At 28.6% G+C, this 24,474-nt stretch overlaps 2 protein-coding genes across 5 annotated transcripts in view; one reads left to right on the top strand and one right to left on the bottom strand.

Annotated features, from left to right (window-relative positions):
• The window catches only part of LOC132949427 (klarsicht protein), a 171,089-nt gene that overhangs the window by 44,003 nt on the left and 102,612 nt on the right, over positions 1-24,474 (top strand). The window lies entirely within an intron of this gene.
• LOC132949615 (uncharacterized) lies at positions 4,736-15,431 on the bottom strand. Its single transcript, XM_061020596.1, has 21 exons — positions 14,637-15,431; positions 12,426-12,491; positions 12,142-12,366; positions 11,636-11,865; positions 11,178-11,397; positions 10,781-10,870; positions 9,877-9,996; positions 9,614-9,754; positions 9,012-9,149; positions 8,789-8,928; positions 8,188-8,377; positions 8,034-8,104; positions 7,640-7,880; positions 7,447-7,565; positions 7,137-7,332; positions 6,915-7,054; positions 6,590-6,755; positions 6,152-6,390; positions 5,998-6,070; positions 5,713-5,924; positions 4,736-5,555 (listed from the first exon to the last, which is right to left on the bottom strand). The coding sequence occupies exons 1-21, from the start codon at positions 14,728-14,730 to the stop codon at positions 5,328-5,330; spliced, it is 3,339 nt and encodes a 1,112-aa protein (XP_060876579.1). The 5' UTR covers positions 14,731-15,431; the 3' UTR covers positions 4,736-5,327.

Raw genomic sequence — 24,474 nt, forward strand, 5'->3', positions numbered from 1 at the left:
AGAGACCGTGTGACGTCTTATATTGTACCTATAATTTACAGATTACGATCGTAATAATACTTTAATAGGTAGTCATACATTCAGAATGGTGAATTTAGCTTATTAAATACTGTTATAATAGGTTAGAAGTTATAACTTATAAATAGCACTATAGCACGACGAAGTATCACAATTTATGCACTAACATTTAGTGAAGTATCTATACCAAAACGTGCATTATACGAAGAAAAAAAATTAACAGACATTTAACTGTTTTTAAATCAAATTTTAAAATATTAATAAATAACTATAGGTACAAAAAAATACCATAAATACTTAATACTTAAGTATATAAATAATTAATAAAAAAAAGCGGTTAAGTGGGTGTCGCTCTGCTGAACAGCAGCTTACAAGCGGGTGACTGTAATGGGTAGATGGTGTTAAGTTTGAATTAAATTATAGAAATATACACATATATCATATTTATACCTATACAGAAAAACGGCGTTTTGCATCGTTTGTTGCTCTTTGCGTATATCAATCATAAGCAAAATTAAATTTACTCTGATAATTCGACTTTGTTTTATATTAGTTAACGAACATTTTTACTGTGCCGTATTATACTCTTAGTATAAATAATATTGTCATATATTTGGCATGAAGTGATTTATTTACGATCGACAACGATATTTTATATGGGCGTTGTAGGTTGTTGTTGCTACCTATATATTATATACTTACGGATTACAATAATTTTGACGTTTAAAATCGTTCCATAATAGTAATAATTGTATACTCTTATTAAAAATAAATTAAGGAAAAACTAGTATAACGCATCGTATAATCGCAATGAGGAACGATGAGATTATGTGCTTATTATACAAAAGTATAATTGCTTATCGTCGTAACTCAATATAGTAATGACTAATGAGTATAATAATACTTTTACCATAACTGCAGCATCAGTTGTCTTGAAATTAAATCGAATTTCAAGTTGCAATTTATTTTAGCTAAGGACTTTTTTTTTTAATTTAAAATTCTCAACCCAACGGCTTGATGAAAATGTTTTTACTTTTAACCACTGTGCACGCAAATTCTTATTTTAGATTAATAACCAACATTTCAGTCGTTGTTTTGTTCTGAACAATTTTCAACTCGACGTCTGCAGACAATAGGAAAAAATTAAAACATAGTATGGATTCTCGTGTATAAAATATATATGCGCTTGCCGCTTGCCAAAATGTATGTGGTTCATCTTTCTGTGTATCATACACGCGTCTTGACTAATATAGATGAGCATCATTATTGTTAAACCAAAATCGTAAATTTCATAAAAGTCGTATATTGGTGAAAAATTAATAAATAAACTATATTTCAAGATAATAATATTTGTTGTGGAGCTTAGCAGTTAGTTTAGCTGGTTCAACAAATAATTATTTAGATTTCAGTTTTATCAAATATACTCGTCAAAAAAGTGATTAACCCTTATAGGTGGTCCGTGGAGAATAAATTAAAAATTAAATAAAAGAAGATAATATTCATAAATCACCAAAATCAGATCATATTTTGAAATTTAAAGCTTCATCGTAAATATACCGCAACGTAATTTGAATACAAAAAAAATTTAAAATAACTAGTTAATTATATATTATTGTATTAATTGATCTAAAATATCAATAGTTCTAACAACACTTTAATAGAGAGTATTTACTTATAATTTCCAATCGATATATTATATTATAATATTATACATACATGTACTAACAGGAAACAGCAGCTTATATTTTCCAAATTGAATGACTGATTTTCTTTCAACTATATATATTTGACATTATATAATATATCATTGATTCACGAGTATTGCTATAGCTTAATAATAATTATTATCGTTGATTTTAAAACATAATACGTAATATATTTATTTATTTAGCGTATGGTTTATGGTTACATGCATTAGACTAATTATAATATGGTAACGTACAATAAATTTAATTAATGTATAACAGATGAATAAAAATAAAACAAAAACCGGGTAGTTTGTTTAGTATGGGCAACACTGTAACAATTAATAATATTAATAAGGTAACAAAACAATATGTTTGGTATTAGAGTTTGAGTTCTAGTTCTTCCAGCCATTTAATAAATGTGGGAGGGGTTGTGAGACAGCCGATTCTGACCTCCATAGGCGTGGATAGGACATACAAAAGCTATGTGGTAGATGGTCTGCTTCTCCGCTCCACAGTCACATTCTGGAATCTGCACATCTACCGTGCGAAGTTATGTAACATATTGATACATATTATATGGATTGTAAACTAATGTAACCAAATGTAGGTAATACCGTCAAAAATGACGTCTAGTCAAATATTAAATACTAATTATAGCGTTTTAAATAATTTAAATAATTTTTTATTAAGTTGAAGGAAAACGTATTTGCAGAATAATATCCAGATTTTGAGTTTAAGTGGCTATAACATCTGTTAGCTCTGTCTTTACGCATGCTATTATGTAAAGAAAAAAAACTTCTCACATTTTAGATTCTGAGCGAAGCAATGAATGTATTGATTTTACAATGATGTGTGTTTTTTTTTTTATTTTTTTTTTTTTTTGTGTCTGTCATCACCTTTTAGGACAGTAAAAGTGCTAGGATTTTCTTCAACAGTAACTTTTCTGATAGGAAAGTGAATCTAGTTGGTACTTTAGGGGGTCAAAAGTAAAAATTTCCCAGTAGTTTTCAAAAGCAACGTGAAAAACAAAAGAAAAATTAAGGAAAAACGGGAATTTTTACGCAAAATCTGTTTTTGAAAATATCGATTTTGGGTTTTGGTGTAACTCTAAAACAAATGACCGTAGGAACATGACATTTTGACTGAATGTTTATAATTGCATTTCCTATACACCATAACACTTTCCAAAGTTTTTTTTTCTATAAATATCAATAAAATTTTATCTGTTGAGTAAAAAAGCTTGAAAATTTAATAGAAGGCTCCTAGGTTATTGTTTCAAAGGCAGATGAAAAAAATTAAAAATCCTTAGTCACAGTTTTTATTTATAAGCATTTAAAGTTCAAATCTTGGCAAAATACGGAAAAATCACGAAAATTAGCAAATTATTTTGAGTTGAGAATTCATAAAAATTTTTGTTTTTAAATCTAAGATTTGAAAATGTAATACAAGATTATCCATAAGTTTGTCTACATTTATAAAAAAAAAAAAAAATCTCAGTTTTCAATTTTTTTAGTTTTTTTTTTCTATAAATATCAATAAAATTTTATTTGTTGGGTAAAAAAGCGTGAATATTTAATATAAGGCTCCTGGTATATCGTTCTAATAGCAGTTGAAAAATATTAAAAATACATTGGAAAAATTTTTTTTTATAAGCATTTAAAGTTCAAATGTTGACAACATTTATCAAATTTATAATTTATAAATTATTTTGTAGTTAAAAATGTATAAAATGTTTAACTTTTATGGCTAAGGATTGAAAATTTAAAACAAGGCTCCACGTAAATAGGTTATATATAAATTACTTTATTCACAATAATATCATCAAATATACTTGGTAATATCATAGGCTGACTGACCGTTTTCGCTCAAAATCGTTTTTCTTATACAATGATATAATATATATCATTGAATTCAAATTTAACACCATCCATTACAGTGACCCACTTGTAACCTACTGTACAGCAGAGCGACATCCACTTATCCACCTTTTTCGTATTGTAGTCTAACTTTTCAATTAGGTAAATTGTTGAACATGCATCGTACGCGTATACATATATTATATCATATAGTGCACAATAAGCACGAGTGTTAATAATAGAATAATAAAAAGACATGTTCATTGAAGAAATCATACAGAAACACTCATAGATGACATTTCGGCTGTTTTTAATAACATTTTAAATTTTAAAATCATTATCATTTTCTTATGAATTGAAGTTCGAAATAAATAAACACTAATATAGTTTTTCCGTTTTCGGTCATGCAACTTCATTATTAATAAGATCCTAGTTTAATGCGTGTACCCATGTGTTGTAATAACATCATTCAGCAATTTATTACAGTTTCTTATTTTTTCTGATGGTGTTCATAATTTAATTTGACTATTTGATAATAATAAAAAATATAAAAATGTATAATAATAATTCTTTGAAAAAAGTTTCTCAACTTCTGAAACCTATCTTATAGTGAATATTAAATATAGTTTGTTCATGAGCTCATGGAGTATTCAGACACTCAGTTCATAATTTTGGAAATGGATATTTACTAATAATTTTTATCTTTAAATAATAAATTATAATTATCTAAAATAAATTAATCGGTATTGCGGTAATTATTTATGGCTTTGTTGAATTGTTTTGGTATAGTATAACCAGTAACCACACACTATTTTAAAGTCATCTCGATTTCATTAATATAATTCTATACCGGCTTAATCTGATTAGCTATATTATAATGTGTAATTCATTGTTTTCATTATATTATGTAATGAATGCATTTGGTACCTGATAACTTATTATTTGGCTTCATCTTACGTGAGTAAATGCTTATAATCGGCTTTAATAGGTCAAATTACAATCATACATTTTTAGTTGTTTCAAGGAAATAAATTATAATATATCCTAGAAATGGAAATTTTGTTAAAAATGTGATTATAATTATTATTTATTCGTCATTACACATCTAGTTATTTTGAAATCTTTATAGATACATAAAATATAATATATATAATATATGTGACTCTAGAAAAATTGAATATTACAATTATGAGTTAAAAGTAAAATATTTGAATTTCTGATTTACAATAATCTTAAAGGTATTTTGGAATCCGTCCCAATTCTTAGTTTTTAGCATTTAAACGAGTATCAATACATAAATTGTATATCAATTGTCAGTTTATGACTATAATGTATTTAAGTATCTATAATCTATATATTATAAATGTGTACACGTGACTTAAATATTAATTATTAATTAACTTCAGGTTTGTATCTGAAATAAATGGAATCAACGTTTAGCTATTATGGTTGTAATTTATATGATCTAAATATTGTTTGAAAATACATATCTAATGAAATAAAAATTAAGTACATATTTTATAAGTATGGAATTACCTGTTTTTTTTCACGTTGGTTTTCATGTGAATTATAATAAACTGCAATGAATATAAAATAATGATAATAAAAATTTATCTAAACTTAAATGACAATATATAACTGCAGATTTTCCAATACATAATAATGAGAAATACTTATGTACTATGCGTATTATATAACTTGCTCGTGAATCTATTAAAGTGCAATTATATTCTACGTTAATCTAAGAGTGCAATGATATTCTACGTTAATCTTCTTCCATGAAACTTTCGTCCACGAAACTTTCTTCCACGAAACTTTCCTCAGATTTGTCTGATATCTGCTTTTCAGGTGTTATTAACGGATAGTTTTCAATGATATCAGCCTCCACAGGAGTGGATAGAGTCGTCACGTGTATCCTATTAGTTTGACCATATAACGAAGTTTTCGATAATACACTGATCGAATAAGTGGAACCGGGCTTCAAGTCGTTTATCTGAAATGTATCATACTATAAATAAACGGTTTATAATTGTCGTTTGCGCTGATGGTTGTTAGAATTTTAATACTTATATAATATACTCGCCTACGTACCTATATTATTCGTTCCACGATCAATCGTAAATCTATAAAAAGTTTTATCTCATAATTACCGTGCAGTTATAAGTTGGGAGTTCTTCTATAATCGGAATTTCTGTATCGGGTTTGCTATCACAGCATTTATCTATGTCTTTAGACGAAATCTCTTCGGTGTTCACTATGAACGATTTCAACACACCGTTGAATATCAATGGAATGTCCCATTCCAGTGAAATATGCGTGGAGCCTACGAATGTTGTCCTGAGATTTTCCGGTTTATCTGCAACTGTTTAGATTTGTTGTTGAACATATTGTTATTTTTTTTTTTAGACCTATAGAAAAGTATATTATATACTTACACCCGTCGTTGAAAATGCTGACGACTGATGCCGCCAAACCACCTGTAGAATAGTCTATCGACTTGGCTTTAATCTAAATAACGAACACAATATTAGGAAGTTGTATAATATAGTTATTTACTAAAATCTCGACATTCGTTGAATAGTATTATACTTGTATGGTGTATTGGTGGTTTAGTATTAGGTTCTCAAAAGTGGTGCAGTATAATTTTGGCCAAGCAACGCATCTTTTGGGTTCTATGGTAATTTGCTTTGTACTATTCATATTCTCATCGATTGCGCTGACAATAAAACCGTCGATGATGTCTTCGTCAGAGAAACTCCATCTGATACCAATCGATTTGTGCTTCAAGTTTTTCTTGTAAACTATTAATTCGTCCACAGGTTCTAAAACTGAAATGTAATAAAAATAACTTATAATATATGTAATAGGTATATATTGTTACGATGTTACGTATAGTAGGTATCTGGTAGGTATATATGTAGGTACATCGTACATCCTGTGGAGTGTTAATGGAATTGAATGAAGGGAAATTGGAGTAAAAGTATTTTGTACCAAGATTTATAGCAATAGAAAGATCCTTATCATTACATTTAGTTTTGGTTTTGAACGGTATCAACAATCCTTGTTCCGAGTTGTATCCATAATTTGTCAGTACGTATAATTGCAGTTCGTATTTTGTGTCGGGTTTTAATCCGTCGTAGTTCACCGTGTTTTGTTTAGTAGAGTTTTCTACTTGCGTGCCTTCTACTATATCCTGTATACAATATGGTATCATTTATTTTTAAAATTGCATAAAAGTCTAAAACATTATTTGATATTGTGTTGTGTAATTATTTCAGTGTACGCTTTTTATACAAAAAAATAATCACATAAAGTTAAATTGATGTATACTTTACAGATACATTATACTAACTTTAAGTATGATCTGGTATCCTCGAAAGAAACCATTAAGTTTAGAACAATCGGCCTTGTTTATTGTCCAATTGAAGTATGCGCTTTGATTGGTGATATACGAACCATCTTTGTCGTTAATTAAAGGTGTTAATTTTGGAGCTATAATAATATTATCAACCAATTAAGATATTATAAAATATTTTGAATGTCTTTAATATTGAAATTTATGAAAACTACTAACTAGAGATAGGTGTTTTTAAAAAAACAACATTAGCATAGTCATTGTAAGTATATCCTTTAATTTCTGGGTCAACTTTTACAACATACTGTGTGTTCGGTATCAGATCCCAAATTTCGCGTCTTGTCTGATTGTAAACTAACAGCGATGTCCAGTTGTTTGTAATTACTTCGTTTGAACAACTGAAATATTTATTGACCTAGACACAGTGTATAACATATTATCTTAAAACGGTGTCGTATTGTTATCTAAACCATTATTGCCTGCCTGCATTTTCGTTATTAAATAATTAAATATATTATGACCATCATACCTTGTATTTAATTACATAAGAAAACGTCGTATTCACGTATTTTTCGTCAACATCCCACGTTATTATCAGTGATGAACTCTGATTTAGTTTGGCTTTTATGTTTTTTATTTTTACAAATCCTACAAAATGAGTTTGAAAATTTATGTTTTTTACGGTAAATGGATCTAGGTAATGATATAAATTATGCATATACCATAAGGTGTGGTGTTAATATATGACATTTTTGACGGTATAGCCTGACCCGTAGCTGATATTGCCGTTACTTCAACTTCGTATTTTTCACCAAATAGTAGATTTTCAAATACATATCCATGATTATTATTGGATTTTACTTCTTCTGAATAACTTTGTTGTTGTGTTGCTGCAGAGTGATTAAACGTCAGTTTCAACAAGTACTCAGTTATTTTACAGTCCTCTTCGTTTTGATCGTTAATCTATACAAGAAATAACAAACATAATAATTAATAACATATTAAAATTTAATATATTGTTTCAAACTCAAAAAAAAAAATAAAAAAAAATTACAGTAAGGGACATGTAAAAACATGTGTAGAAACATTATATGCAATTTTATTTTAGTTGTTTACCTTGTTCCAAGTAACATTGATGTAGTCTGTACCACTCAATAAGTAGACATCATAATTTATGTTTCTTGGCGCTTTATTATACAAAAAATAATTGATATTGTAGTATTATATTATGTTCTAATATGTTATATTAGTTAGTGATTATTGTGTATACTTAGGCACTTGGTCAAGTAATTTACTGTTTTGATATCATCTATATTGTAATTTCCGTCTTCTGATACTAGGATAACGCCGAAAGTGTATGATATTCCCGGTTTGAGATCGTCTATGACTTCTATTACGGATTTTTGATGTCTGAGTTCTTTTAGTTCCAAGTATTGAAATTTCGATTCGTTTGAAGCGGCCTTAAATATAATTATAATTAATATACCAAAATGAGAGGAGTTCCAAACAAATATATATATATATAACCCAGATATGCGTATTTTTTAAAAATTTTTGTAAGTAAAGAATAGTAAAGTATTTGTTGATTTGTTATTCAAACAACTGCTATAATTGCATATCACAAGCCTTATCGGGTTTATCCTAAGATTTTTTAGGTAGTTGTGCTGATTTTTAGGAACATCAAAATGTATTATTTTTAAATTTGTCATATTGTTATTGATTGTGACTTTTAATTAACGATGGAGTTTTAGTGGGTAAATTGTTATTAGGTTTTAATTAGACTATAATAATATATTATCTTTAATTTTTGATGTTTGTTATTGTATTTCCTTAATATATGTATATATAATCTATTGGTACATGATATTTACCTTAAATATGATTTGGTAATAGACAGAGCTAACTACGTTGCTACTGCCTAGTATGTTTTCCGAATCAAAATCAATTTTCAATTTTAGCGACCTAAAATCCGACGATTCTAGTTGTGGCGGTGATTTGAGCCACGGATACTCTAAACGCAAAACGAATTATATTATATAAATTTTTTCTTTAACACGGATATTACTTTATAGAGGTTTAATAATTTAGCTTTACTTTCTTCACAATCCGGTGCAATGTAACTTGTCGTACATCCTTTATTGCAAATACCGGTGTAAACGTCACACGATTTCGAATTACATCTCTCTGAACATTTTTGCTCGCAATCTACGCCGTATGTACCACTCGTACATTCTGCTCTTAAAAGATTCATTGATCATTGATCAAGGCGCGTAGATGTGTAGTCACATTAATACATACTGCAGTTTATATACTTTATTAATAGATCTCGTGCAATAAATAATAAAAACTACATTTTTAATGTACATCAAAAGTCTAGAATAAATCTGAGGTAAAATGTCAATCCATATACTTATATAAAAAAATATTGTAATTTGTGGACTAGCTTGGAAAATATGCGTCGTGTATTTCCGCTACGTATAGGTGTAGGTACCAAAAATGTTTATTTTGTTTCTGAACACTTAAATTTGCCTAAAAAACTGCAGCTTAAACTGAAAATAAAATGCCTTAAAACTCTGAAATATATAATATAATATGTTGTTGAATGTTAATATGTTATATTATGCACGTAAATCTGGACTCGGATAACCTTGTATTTAAATGACAAAAATTAAATATTTACAGCGCGCTTACTATACCTGTGGTGCAATCGTCTCCTCTATATCCCGCCGGACACTTGCACCCAAAACTGTAGGTACAAAACATCATCTGCCGACAGTGAGTTTTGTGAATCGAACACATTCCGGTGCAGTCAGCGCCAAACGCGTTCGGTCCGCATCCTTATTAATATATATAATGTTATAATGTCGTACTATTTGTATTTATTTATTTAAACATCAGGCATTTTCAATTTCAAATTTATGACAAATTTAATTTTTAATAAATTTTTCAAATTATTCACCGTGTTCGCATTTATTGCCTTTGAAACCAGGAGGACACGTACAGCCGTTTTTGTCTGCAAATCCTCCGTTAAGGCACTCCGAAGTCGGCAATACAGGTCGTCTTGTCCGTAGCGTATTGGCTAAAATTTCCGACATATTATTATGTTTAGCATACGCTTGTATACTGTATAGGTAGTTCTAAAATAATATGTGATTTGATCACGGATAAAATAAAACGTTTTCACGTAGCGCCTTATACCCACCCCTTGTATTTGGTTTAAGTTTTATTATTAAATGTCTGTGAATTGAATAGGTGAGATTTGAGTATTTTTGATCACTCTTTTATAGATCAATTTTGTCTTATTTATGTAGGATGGATAATGCCAGATTCGTTAAAACCTAACATTGATTTGAATATATATCACTAAGTATAAACTATTTGCCTCCAGAACACTACAGCTTATAAATATATCCGCTCCAAGCCTCCAACAGAGGCTTAAATTATAATTTTTAGCATACCCCATACCTTCACCTATACTTGTAAGTTATCTACCAGCATTGTCTTTATCTATGAACATGAAGTCAACACCAGTCGAAAATCAAAACAGTATTCATTTTTGTGTACCAATGAAAATTGCTAACGTATGCATTTAACTAAAAACTGACGTGTTGTAATATTTATTATAAATTTAATAGATATTGAGATCGTTCAAAAAAATTCAAATACAACGCGTTCTCATCTCATTATAGAGTTAACGGCTTTCAAGATTCGTTCAAAATTGAAATGCATTTCGACCTAGTATCTCGTTCATTGAGTTCATGAGTATTTAGTTTTTATTAACATTTTTCTGTTCCCAACAAATGTTCATAACAAAATTATAGATAGAATATTCAAAACGGATTTTTATGTGCATAATTTATTACCCAATGGATAAACATTGATGTTTGACAAATCTGTTGAATATGGTGTCTTTTGTAATTCTTTTGCAGTTATCGTAAATATTTCTTCGTTTTCTGTTTAACATAATATGTTTATTTTCATCATGACATCATATCATATCATATGTATATAAAAAAATAAAAACAAACAGTGGTTATTAATATAATAATATAATGTGTAGATCACTAGAACTGCAGTGTTATTCTTTTAACTACCTAGCTAATAATTCTGAAATCCTATGGACTTTTGAAGTTTTAAGTCTAAATATTTATTATAGAACGTTTATAAATATTTAAATATAATTATAATTTGATTCAAGTTTGAAAAAAATATATAAATGTTGTGTGTATTACCCAAGTATTAACTACGATTTTTTATTACCATACTCGTCTGTGCATTGAGCTATTCGTTTGATTCCAATCTTACAGCCATCGACGTATACTGTTTTATAAGTATACTCATTTTGATAATAATATCTTCCATGCTTCTCATTGTAAATTTTTAATTCTGATGATTTCTTTTCGAGTTTAAAATCTAAACTATATGTTTCGTTTTCATATAACCAGTTATTGCTTTTGAACAATACCGTTTTTAGTATTTTCTGCAAAAAATGTTTAATATGAACTATAAAATAAAATTATACGTTTTATCCTGAATGGAATTTTTTTTTGGAAAATTAGTTTTTTACTACATAATATATTATAAGTGGTAAGTTAAATACCTTTTATTATTCTATATTAAACTGTATAAAAAGTGACTTGGTGCATTTTAATAGAATATATTACCTATATAGGTCGTATTATATATTTATATTTATATTTATATACAATACTAATTACCGATTCATTAATATTACTAGAGTATATGACTCGTTTTTCAAGCTTATCTTCACCAGTTAAGTCCATTGAAAACGTACACTTCGACTCATCTACTAGTAAATATGATACAGATATACACATTTTAATTGAATTTCTTTGTTTCCATTTGATTTTAAACAATTCTTTTTTGTTATTAGCTCTCCACAAAAGTAATTCATATAAAGGATGTGAGTCCAGAATTTCAGGTGTATCTATAACAATAGGGTTGAGGCATTGAGTACATGTCAAAATTAAAAAACGTAAAATGAATTCAAAAATATACATATAATTGAAATAAATACTGACTAAACGTTTTTGAAAAGATATTCAAGGACATTTTTTATGAGATTTATACATAATTGTTTCTCTATAATATCATATAATATATAATTATATAATTTAAATCAAATTTTATCACCTGATACTTACTAGTATTTCCATAAATTGTTCAAAATTTAAACATATAATTCATTAGGTATTTTACGTACCGGACATAGATAAACTCGAGATGGTCCATTCTCCAATGTCGTATTCAATTTGGTTTCGCGTAAAAATGTTTTTTGAATACTTGCTGTCTGCTATGAATTCTAAACTTTTTTTATCAGAACTCAGAATTAATCCATTAAATTCAATTGGCATACCAATAGCATTAGTTCTCAAATGAATTTTTGCATCATAGCACCCGGGACAAAAAACATTATTGAAAGGATATCCTGAAAAGAGTAAGTTCAATGTTAAACTGTTAAAATTCCGTTTGTAATTAAATATTTACGATTGATTTTTTCTCCATCAGTATGTTCCGACGTTGTTTTATAAATTGTTGTGATGTCATAGTTATCTGAGAAAAAATTTCAAAAGTAAAAACACTGAATATAAAAAATTTCATTTTTTTATTCTTATTGTATTAATAATACACATTGTATATTACTTGTAAAAAAAAAGGTGTTTTTCGATTTAGTTTATTTTATCGTTTCTAAGAATCTTCGAAAAACTTGCTTACCCCCCTCCCTTCTCTCGTCTATCACCGTCATGTCGAAAGCACTATTATTATTTATTAGTTCATTACCATATCATAGCGTATATTGCTCGCCAAATTTGATCGATGATCGACATCGAACCAATTCTGAATGGCAATTTCTTATGCGTGTGATATTGATTTTTATGTAATCAAGTTCATAGACTATTAATTAATATTGCGCTTAAAAAATGTTAGTCCTCCCCCCGCCCCAATTGAAAATCCCAAATTGCTCCTATCGAGACCCTCTTCCGGTCCTTGTAATAGTGCAGCATCCGCGAATTCAAATGAATGTTGTATTTTCAGTACCTATTTAAATTATAATTCTGGTTCTAGGATGTGATTATTAAATAACACGGATGAATTTGTCGAACTCGATTGATATCCCCATCACCCCATAACATCTTATTTATAACTTTTTAATTCTAGACATCTACAGCAATTGTATTCGACCATTATTAGTAATTAGTGATAACCTTAAAATAATAATAAATAGAAACATGAATTATATAATATACAACGGTCATGGTTATAGTCATATAACCTCGGATGAACTTTTAAAAACATACTACATAATATTCGTGTTTAATAAATGGTAAACAATAATTAGTATTCAATTAGTTAATTCCATAGGAATAGATTGAGGGCGGAGGCTTAATCCGCCTTAAGGGGCTTAGCCCCTAAAATATTTCCTAACGTATTTCCTCGTTAGTATAATAAATTATGTTAAAAAATCTCAACTGATATTTATAGACCCCCCCCCCCCCCCCCTCCAGACTTTTAACCATATTTACGACTATGGTTAATCAGATTTAGAAATTAAACGAAAATAAGTATGTCAATATAAAAAAAGGTGGATAAGTGGATGTCGCTCTGCTGTACAGTAGGTTACAAGTGGGTCACTGTAATGGATGGTGTTAAACTTGAATTCAATGATATAATATCATTGTATAAGAAAAACGATTCTGAGCGAAAACGGTCAGTCAGCCTATGATATTACCAAGTATATTTGATGATATTATTGTGAATAAATTAATTTATATATAACCTATTTACGTGGAATCTTGTTTTAAATTTTCAATCCTTAGTTATAAAAGTTGAACATTTTATAAATTTTCAACTACAAAAAATTATTAAATTATAAATTTGATAAATTTTGTCAAAATTCGAACTTTAAATGTTTATAAAAAAAAAAAAGTGCCTATGTATTTTTAATATTTTTCAATTGCTATCGTAACATTATATCAGGAGCCTTGCATTACATTTTCACGCTTTTTTACCCAACAAATATAATTTTATTGATATTTATAGAAAAAAAAAACGAATAAAATTGGAAACCAGAAAATGTTTCTAAACAGTTCAAAACAAATCAAAATATTTTGAATATTATGTTATCGCATATAGAAAATGCAAATATTAACAATCAGTGAAAAATTCATATACATACGTTCATTTGTTTTAATGTTACACCAAAAACTAAAATTCGATTAGAAATTCCCGTTTTTCCTAATTTTTTATATTGTTTTTCCTGGCGCTTTTGAAAACTATTGAAAATTTGAAAATTTGATCTCCCGAATGCAACAACTAGATTCACTTTCCCATCAAACAAGATACCGTTGAAGAAAATCGGAGCAGTTTTACTACCCCCAAACCGTGATGACAAACATGAAAATAAAAAAAAAAAAACACTCGTCATTGTAAAATCAGTACATTCATCGCTCCGCTCAGAATCTAAAAAAGTATTAAAGTTATGTGTTATTGAGATAAATATAAATATATAATACATTCAAAGGTGGTACCAATGGTCTGGTTATAAATCTTAAAATATCTACATACGCTTAATAAGACCCATAGTTTACATAAATAATAACAACTTCTTTTGTAATCGTTTTCATATTAACCACTTCAATAAATAATTTTTAATGGGTTGTGAATATTCAAAATGAATTATTTAATTAAAAAATATACCTGTATGTGATTTGTATTCAATAACATCACCTGCTGCTAGTCCGCCGATTAAGAGAACATCTAAAATCAGTATAATGACGATTTCTACGTTCATTGTTGTACCTACCTAGGTATAAATTCAAATTCGTAATTGTTTCTTGAATTTAAAATAAATTATAGGTAATACACATTTTTCAATAGTGCATACGGTGTATAATAGTATGACACCACGCTGTTAGCTGTTCACCACTGTAAATACAAATTGAATGAAAACACATGAAATATATAAGCGTTTTTTTTATAGTTATTATTACTTGTATGAGTCTAGATAAATATTATTATGACTTCGTTGTTCATTTTACCCATTATCGGTCTGTCCAAGTCCAATTTTTTCGTGTGTATAGTGTTGGGATGTAAATAATATAATTATAAATTAACACTTTGAACCCTACAAACATTTTTGACTGCGATAAAGGTGTTTTGTTAGGAATTTCGGAGTATAATATTGATTATTTTTATACATTCGATGAGTTTCGTCAGCCAGACTCTGCGTTTAATAATATTTGATTTATTTATACGATCTAGTGACTCCAGCATAATATATGTAAAGTGTTCATTTATATTTTAGCTGATATTTTTTTACAGTTAAAAGGTTAAAAATTGTTTAATCGGCAGACATTTAAGATGTATATCATGAATATTATGCGTATACATTTTAAAAATAATTCTTTTTTCGTTGATTAGGATGAGCTTTGTAATTTGTTGTTTATATTCTATTATATCGTTATTTTTCAACTATTGTACTTAAGTGACTAAATAGACCGTAATCTTGAGTACAATTTTGTGAATATGTTAGAAAACAATAATAATTCTGGTGAAATTATTAATTTTGTTTAAAAAGAATAATAATTCTGGCTAAACTAATTATTCTGTTCGAAAAAAATAACAATTCTGCCGAAATTATTAAAATACAAAACAACAATCTTTGGTTCTGATCACGATGTATAATAATATTGGAAATCAATAATTAGCTCAGATTAAAAATATGCCTAAGTTAGGTAGCTACAAACCTATATTGGGATTGACTATTTATCTAAATATCTTGCAAATAGTTTATTTTAAATCACGATTATTAAATAATTCTTAAAGAATTTCAAGTGTTTTAACATTTTGAAATTGTTATAAAAAAAATTGCCTGTTAAAAATAAAGAAACACGTCTTTTTTCGTTTTAACGAAATTCTATGTCACCGATCCATAATCGTTAAAAAACCCCGCGTACAATGACATAAGATACACCATATATAGCTTCAGTATATCGGCTAGAATCCAAAATTAAAAGGTTAGCTGACGTCTGACGTGCACCTAGAAGGCAGTTAGACATATATACAATATAATATTATATACCTATTTTGTGTTTACAGAATTCTTTCGATGACTGCGTTATATATTATGGTACCTAGACAATATAATATGGTCGATATTTAACAAACGGGTTATGTTTGCGGTCGCTGCGGTGACCGTTGATCTACGACCTGCTGCAGCAATATGAGTTTGAGTGGTTCGGGCGATCCATCACCTATATACAATATATATTGTATCATAGTAGCAGCTGTGCTTTGCGCATATCGTTATGATGTCCGTAATTTCTGAAATAAAATCATGATTGTTCAACTATAATTTTAGATTTTGAGCGAAGCGATGAATGTATTGATTTTACAATGATGTGTTTTAGATTCTGAGCGAAGCGATGAATGTATTGATTTTACAATGATGTGTGTTTTTTTTTTGTTTTTTATTATTTTTTTTTTTTTTATTTTTATTTTTGTGTCTGTCATCACCTTTTAGGACAGTAAAAGTGCTTGGATTTTCTTCAATAGTAACTTTTCTGATAGGAAAGTGAATCTAGTTGGTACTTTGGGGGGTCAAAAGTAAAAATTTCCCAGTAGTTTTCACAAGCGACGTGAAAAACAAAAGAAAAATCAGAATCGTTTTTCTTATACAATGATATTATATCATTGAATTCAAATTTAACACCATCCATTACAGTGACTCACTTGTAACCTACTGTACAGCAGAGCGACATCCACTTATCCACCTTTTTTTTATATTGACATACTTATTTTCGTTTAATTTCTAAATCTGATTAACCATAGTCGTAAATATGGTTAAAAGTCTGGAGGGGGGGGGGTCTATAAATATCAGTTGAGATTTTTTAACATAATTTATTATACTAACGAGGAAATACGTTAGGAAATATTTTAGGGGCTAAGCCCCTTAAGGTGGATTAAGCCTCCGCCCTCAATCTATTCCTATGGAATTAACTAATTGAATACTAATTATTGTTTACCATTTATTAAACACGAATATTATGTAGTATGTTTTCAAAAGTTCATCCGAGGTTATATGACTATAACCATGACCGTTGTATATTATATAATTCATGTTTCTATATATTATTATTTTAAGGTTATCACTAATTACTAATAATGGTCGAATACAATTGCTGTAGATGTCTAGAATTAAAAAGTTATAAATAAGATGTTATGGGGTGATGGGGATATCAATCGAGTTCGACAAATTCATCCGTGTTATTTAGTAATCACATCCTAGAACCAGAATTATAATTTAAATAGGTACTGAAAATACAACATTCATTTGAATTCGCGGATGCTGCACTATTACCAGGACCGGAAGAGGGTCTCCATAGGATTAATTTGGGATTTTCAATTGGGGTGGGGGGAGGACTAACATTTTTTAAGCGCAATATTAATTAATAGTCTATGAACTTGATTACATAAAAATCAATATCACACGCATAAGAAATTGCCATTCAGAATTGGTTCGACGTCGATCATCGATCAAATTTGGCGAGCAATATACGCTATGATATGGTAATGAACTAATAAATAATAATAGTGCTTTCGACATGATGGTGATAGACGTAAGAAGGGAGGGGGGTAAGCAAGTTTTTCGAAGATTCTTAGAAACGATAAAATAAACTAAATCGAAAAAAAAAATGATTGTCAATATATACGACAGAATAAAAATAAATATATCAGTGGTGGGAATATGGGATAAAAGAACCTTAGTGAAAAAAAAAATGTCAGATACATTTTGAAAACGAGATTTATTATAGGTAACCTATACAATTATAAACGTTATAATAAAATATGTTATTGTAAGTAATAATATTTTTATTTTTTTGTTATAATCATGATGGGGTGTGCGGCTAATTTGGCTGTTGGGAGGCTAAATCCATCTAGCCCCCCTCCCATACTTTGTCGCTTGGTTGGTACATTGTATCCCCTCCTAAATGCGTCTCAGTGGGAGCTTTTTCGCATACTGTTGTTACTGCATTAGTGCATTATAATATAATACAGTATTGCCTATAATATGTTCGTTGTATACATGTGTCGTAAACAATAATTGGCGCTTGCTCTGTTAAATAGGAGACAATATTTATCTAACAGTGTTGTATGTCTTACTTACCTATAGTGAAATATAGTTATATATGTATTGCAACAGTTATGTTTATTCTATCTTTTGTCAATCCAAATTAAAAATTCATTCATCAGAAAACAAACAGCCTCCTAAATATCGGTCAAGTATTATATTTAAATCATCATAATATTATATAACCTAATGTTGTAGGTAGCTAACAATACGTGTGTATCATTTGTGTTTTGCTCTAAGTTTGTACTCTTAACTTTAGAATATAAAGTTTTAACACCACCGTGCATCTGTAAAAAGTGACTAATCGTGGTTGGTGGGTCCCCGAAACCTTGATATTCGATGTTTAAGCAAACTAAATAATATATTGAACACACAGTAAAATACGTAAAATATGGAAGTTGGTATCTCGAGTGTACGAACAAAACCAGCTTTGGCGACGTTGGAAATTGAAGTTTAGTATTAAATCACGTTCCACATTTTATTGTACATTTTACACTTCAAAATTTGAAACTGTCAGTACATGTGATACCTATGTATAATATTGCTACACCTCGCCAACTGCATCATGAGCAGACACCGTACTACTGTAAGCTCCATGTCCCCCCCCCCCCACTTTGGACTTTCTAATCAAAATTAACTCCATTCGTTTGTGCTTTGTTTGTGCTTTTAATCCTGTCGTTTGTGCTCAACTCCTTCCAAATTTATTCAACTTTCAAAGTAGGGTGGCTGGGAACATGCTTACTCCCCCCCCCCACTACTATGTAGTGGCCAATAATGTATAAACATATAGTGGGTGTTACCTATATATAGGTTTCATTAATCGAAATACAGTCGGACTCGGTTAAATCAAATTTGAAGGGATCGGTCAAAAAGTTCGAGTTATCCAACGATAATACAATAATAGCAAATTCTAGGGACCGGGTAAAAGTTCGAGGTATTGAAGATTTTTAGCCAAACAAAGTTCGATAATTATCCAAGTTCAACTGTAAAACCTGCATGTTTGCAAAGTCCTCGTAAATGCCGTATAAAAAGAGATATTTAAATATTTTCTGTTTACCTAATAAGTATGAATTAAATATATTTAGTATACCAATATACTTGACTTACCAACTCAAAAGTTCAAAAATTTGAATTTGAATAATCAAATTGTTTGATCGTGACAAGTGCAGAGTTGAGTAGGTACACTTAAAATATAACCCTCTTATGGATACGTTTTTTTTTTATAAAAGTTCATAATCATTAAATATTTTTATTTTATGTATTATATTTTTTTAACGTGTAGGTGTGTAAAATTCGACGCCTTGGTTTATAAATTGGAGGGCCGTCAGACAGTATGATTGTAGCACTGCAAATATATTGAGATTAATAATATTATATTATAGACTATAGAGAGTAAGTAGGTACGTGTATTTTTTGTTATTTGTACCGCAGCGCGATGTACACAGCGCATGCAATTTTTTCTTTCGTCTGCGGCAATCGTGCGGTTTTCGTGGCTATATATAGGTAAGTCCTAGTTAAGTCCCCAATGGTCTCGTATATGTATATTCATTGCGAAAAACTCGGTATTGCGGAGGAGATATTATAATATTATGATTTCGATCGAAACAACTCGTTCGTGTCTAAAAACTAAACCGCGCTCGGATATCGCGTATAATATTGAACCTCATGCTTTCACAACTATACGACGCTTTAATTTTTTAAAAGTATATTTCGTATTGTTTAAAACAAAATCAACCGTTTATTATTTTTTTTTGTCAAAACATTGTTAAGCTGTATATTTTGTCAAAATTCGAACTTTAGATGCTTATACAAAAAAATTGTGTCTGTATTTTTAATATTTTTCAACTGCTATTGTAACATTATATCAGGAGCCTTGCAATTAAATTTTATTGATATTTATAGAAAAAAAAACTAAAAAATTTAAAACTGACTATGTCCGTAAACAGCTCAAAAAGAGTCAAATTATTTTATAAATTTTATCGTGTATAGTAAATGCTAATATAAACATTCAGTGAAATTTTCAAGTATCTACAGTCCTTCGTTTTTTAATTACAACAAAAATAAGAAAATCGTTACATGAGAAATCGAGTGAATATCAAATGTTGTAAAAATATGAATTTTAAACGCTCATAAAAATTTAATTTGAATTTCTTGTAGACATTTTTGTTTTGATAAAAGTAGACGAACTTATGAGGAATCTTGTATTACATTTTCAAATCTTAGATTAAAAAAGAAAATTGTTTATTAAATTCTAACTCAAAATAATTTGCAAATTTTCGTCATTTTTACGTATTTTGTCAATATTTGAACTTTAAATGCTTATAAATGAAAACTGTGACTAAGGATTTTTAATTTTTTTCATCTGCCTTTGAAACAATAACCTAGGAGCCTTCTATTAAATTTTCAAGCTTTTTTACTCAACATATAAAATTTTATTGATATTTATAGAAAAAAAAAACTAAAAAAAATGGAAATTGACAATGTCCGTAAACAGCTCAAAATAAGTCAAAATATTTGGAAAATGTTATGGTGTATAGGAAATGCAATTATGAACATTCAGTCAAAATTTCATGTTCCTACGGTCATTTGTTTTAGAGTTACACCAAAAACCAAAATCGATATTCTCGAATATTTTTGCGTAAAAATTCCCGTTTTTCCTTAATTTTTCTTTTGTTTTTCACGTCGCTTTTGAAAACAATTGGGAAATTTTTACTTTTGACCCCCCCCCCCTCCCCCAAAGTACCAACTAGATTCACTTTCCTATCAGAAAAGTTACTGTTGAAAAAAATCCTAGCCCTTTTACTGTTCTAAAAGGTGATGACAGACACAAAAATACAAAAAAAAAAACACATTATTGTAAAATCAATACATTCATCGCATTTCATCAGAATCTAAAATTAACATGATCGTTTTATTTTATTTTAGTATAATATGCATGATAGATAGTAAGTGAGGTAGAGTGTGTGATTGTCCTAGAAAATCGTCAAGCTGCACGCCGTTGTTTTTCGATTGCCCTGTTATCAATATTATTAATTATTATTATTATTATTATTATTAATACTAATTGCAAATACATTTATAATTAAAATAATCGGAATAAAGAAGGACGACTGGCAGATGCAGATAGTGCGTCAAAATCGCACTCCTTTTTGTCAAATCGTATAATTATTGGTATTGACTGTTACACTTAAGTGTATTATTTTATTTTCGCTCGTTTCTCATTACACTACGTTGTTTACGTGTATACTTAGACGACCGTCAGGCGACGGATATACTTGCAATTAGGCTGCACTTGTAGTCCAAGCAAAGTAGGTACTTCAATTTACATTTTAAACGTAATCACATAATTATAGTTTTATCTGTGCTGTAGAATATTATAGTATTTTAGTTATTACTTTAAGTCTTCGAGACGATATTATATTGCAATTTGCAACTGTATATTTTATGAAAACTAATGAATGTAATATGTCACTGCACTACTGCAGCAAAATTGATTCCTATTAATAATGCGTAATTTATTCGACAAGATGCACTCACATGATATTATTATGCATAGACCTATAAATTTAGTTACTTATAGTAAATTAGTTAAACTATGTTATTATGCATATTCCCTATGCTCTATTATTCATTTACTCGATATTATTTTATTTTCATTGTTGTAAAACACTTGTTATTTCATATTTATCGATAAACAAATATTGGTAGAAATTAACTTCTCGTGAAAAACGTTGAATTTATATGTATTATGTTTCACCCACCTATTTACGTTACAAAAGTTTCACAATATTAATAATCTGTCACGTCTTATCTCATCGATGCCTCTTTAAATATCTCAAGCGACCGTGGCAATTCCATACAATAATAGTGATTAGTTTAAGGTTTACAAACTGTATCGTCCTGCGACAGTATACCGTGTGTCCGCGGAAACAGGGTACACTTTACCACTCATTACCCTGTACATATTTTTCAATTCTGTTTTCGGGACATGAAACTAGACTAATGGATCGTATATTTCTATGACTTACAATGTTTTTAACTCATGTATCTTGCGCATGCGCAATAAAACTTACATTTTTTTAAATGGCAACCTGTAATTTAAATACCATATTCGGGTTCATCGATTTTTTTCAAGCCATTTTGATGTATCAACTTGTGTCTTAAACCCAAAATTGACTAAACTCTAGAGCTAAGTAGAATTAAAAAATTAAAAAATTAAATTTAATTAATTTTTTTTTTCTAACTGTATGTACTTATTTTTTTATTCTAAACACCATGAAACATACAATCAAAATTATTATTATTAAACTAATTAACTATTTACTATTTATCTTATTTTATTATTACACATTATGAAACTGCATATGGTCTTAATTGGCTGAAACCAAAAGAGAAGAAGTGTATTTTTGTTTCCATCAGAATTATAATTAAGTACCCATCTATTAAAATAATAAAGAGCATTGGTGTTTCTAGTTTTGTTATCTACCTATAACTATTAAAATGTCATTAGCTATTTTTATATTAGGTATTATGGAACTCATTATCAGAGTCATGTGTCAATAGTAAATAGTTAATTAGTTTAATAATAATAATTTTGATTGTTTGTTTCATGGTGTTTAGAATAAAAAAATAAGTACATACAGTTAGAAAAAAAAATTAATTAAATTAAATTTTTAAATTTTTTTAATTCTACTTAGCTCTAGTTTAGTCAATCTTGGGTTTAGGACACAAGTTGATACATCAAAATGGCTTGAAAAAAATCGGTGAACCCGAATATGGTATTTAAATTACAGGTTGCCATTTAAAAAAATGTAAGTTTTATTGCGCATGCGCAAGATACACGAGTTAAAAACATTGTAAGTCATAGAAATTTACGATACATTAGTCTAGTTTAATGTCCCGCAAACAAAATTGAAAAATATTTACAGGGTAATGAGTGGTAAAGTGTACCCTGTTTCCGCGGACACACGGTATACACATAAGTCAGTTATCTATAAACTTACTTAATATTATGATATGTGTGCGTCGTATACCTACTCAGGTATTATATATGGTTAGTTTTTTATACTTGAGTAGTTCAGCACGTTTCTTGCTATTGTAATTTGTTTTTATAAAAGGTTTTTAACTTTTGGATTCTTAGATTATATCTATATTATATTTATTTCCCTGTACATGTTTACTATTGATGCTGTATTAACTAATATTTATAAACAAAATATGTTTTGGTGCAGTGAGACACGCTGTCGAATTGTCTAGTACAAATTACAAGAATTCAAACGAAATAATATACTGAATAATAATTAGATATGTATACAAAATCATAATTTTAATATTTCATATGCCGCTCGCACACTAATATTTTTGTTACATCACTGAGCACTTAAATAGTTTAACTTTTCAAAATGATTACATTATTATTATTATATTGACTTTGAACATTACAAATCGCTTATGGTTATCGTTGTAAGCGTTTTCGATTTTTGAGTGATCATCGCCCTTCACATAAGGCGTATTTATTCATATCATTGTTATGTATATATTATTATTAGTATAATAAGAGGCATTCGAAATCTAAATATTATCTATCAAAACATATTCATAATTTACCCTCATTCAACAGAGTTTCTCGCAGTTCATATTATAATAGATTGAATGTCTGAGTCCGAGTTTTCGGCAACAGGAGCGTTATAAATTATACAATTTCTTTGTAGGTATAGGTACATGTCTGCTACAATATAGTGTGGCGTCCCTAAACCAATTTCTAGAAATTTAATATAATTTAAATTGTAAATAATAATCGATTTTATATTTATTGTTATTTGACAATAATACATGTGTTTAACTTTTATATATATATAAGGATTTCTATATAATACACACATTATAAAATTGTAAAATTAATTTAAAATGTAAGAAGTCCATTAATGTTTTCTGGGAGGGGATGAGAGTGTTGGAAAAAACGGAGGCATCTGTATCAAGAATTGTATTAAAAATTCCAATCACCCCCTGTCCATCACTAAGCTCGTGCTTTCTATAAAGAAAAAATAATTAGATATTATTATTAAGTGCAGTGCTCGTGCGATCTGGCTCCAAAGATTGACGGAGCTTCGGATACGCTAGCTGTTGAGGTATTATACGTTGATGAGTATAATATAATATTATAATAATATGATACTATAATATTTCAAAGTCTTAGGCTAATAGTATAGGAATCTAACAACCAAATACAAAATTGATTAAACCGCAAGTAATTTGAACATTTTCAAATATATACTATATTAGGTATATTATAAAATATAATACTATACAATAGCATATTATTGCTCATATTTTAGTAGCGAAGAATATCTAATCATCACCATATCTTTTCATTGTTTTTTATATTGACAAATTGTTCAGGTATAC

The sequence above is a fragment of the Metopolophium dirhodum genome, chromosome 7 (assembly GCF_019925205.1).
Source record: "Metopolophium dirhodum isolate CAU chromosome 7, ASM1992520v1, whole genome shotgun sequence".
Lineage (NCBI taxonomy): Eukaryota > Metazoa > Arthropoda > Insecta > Hemiptera > Aphididae > Metopolophium > Metopolophium dirhodum.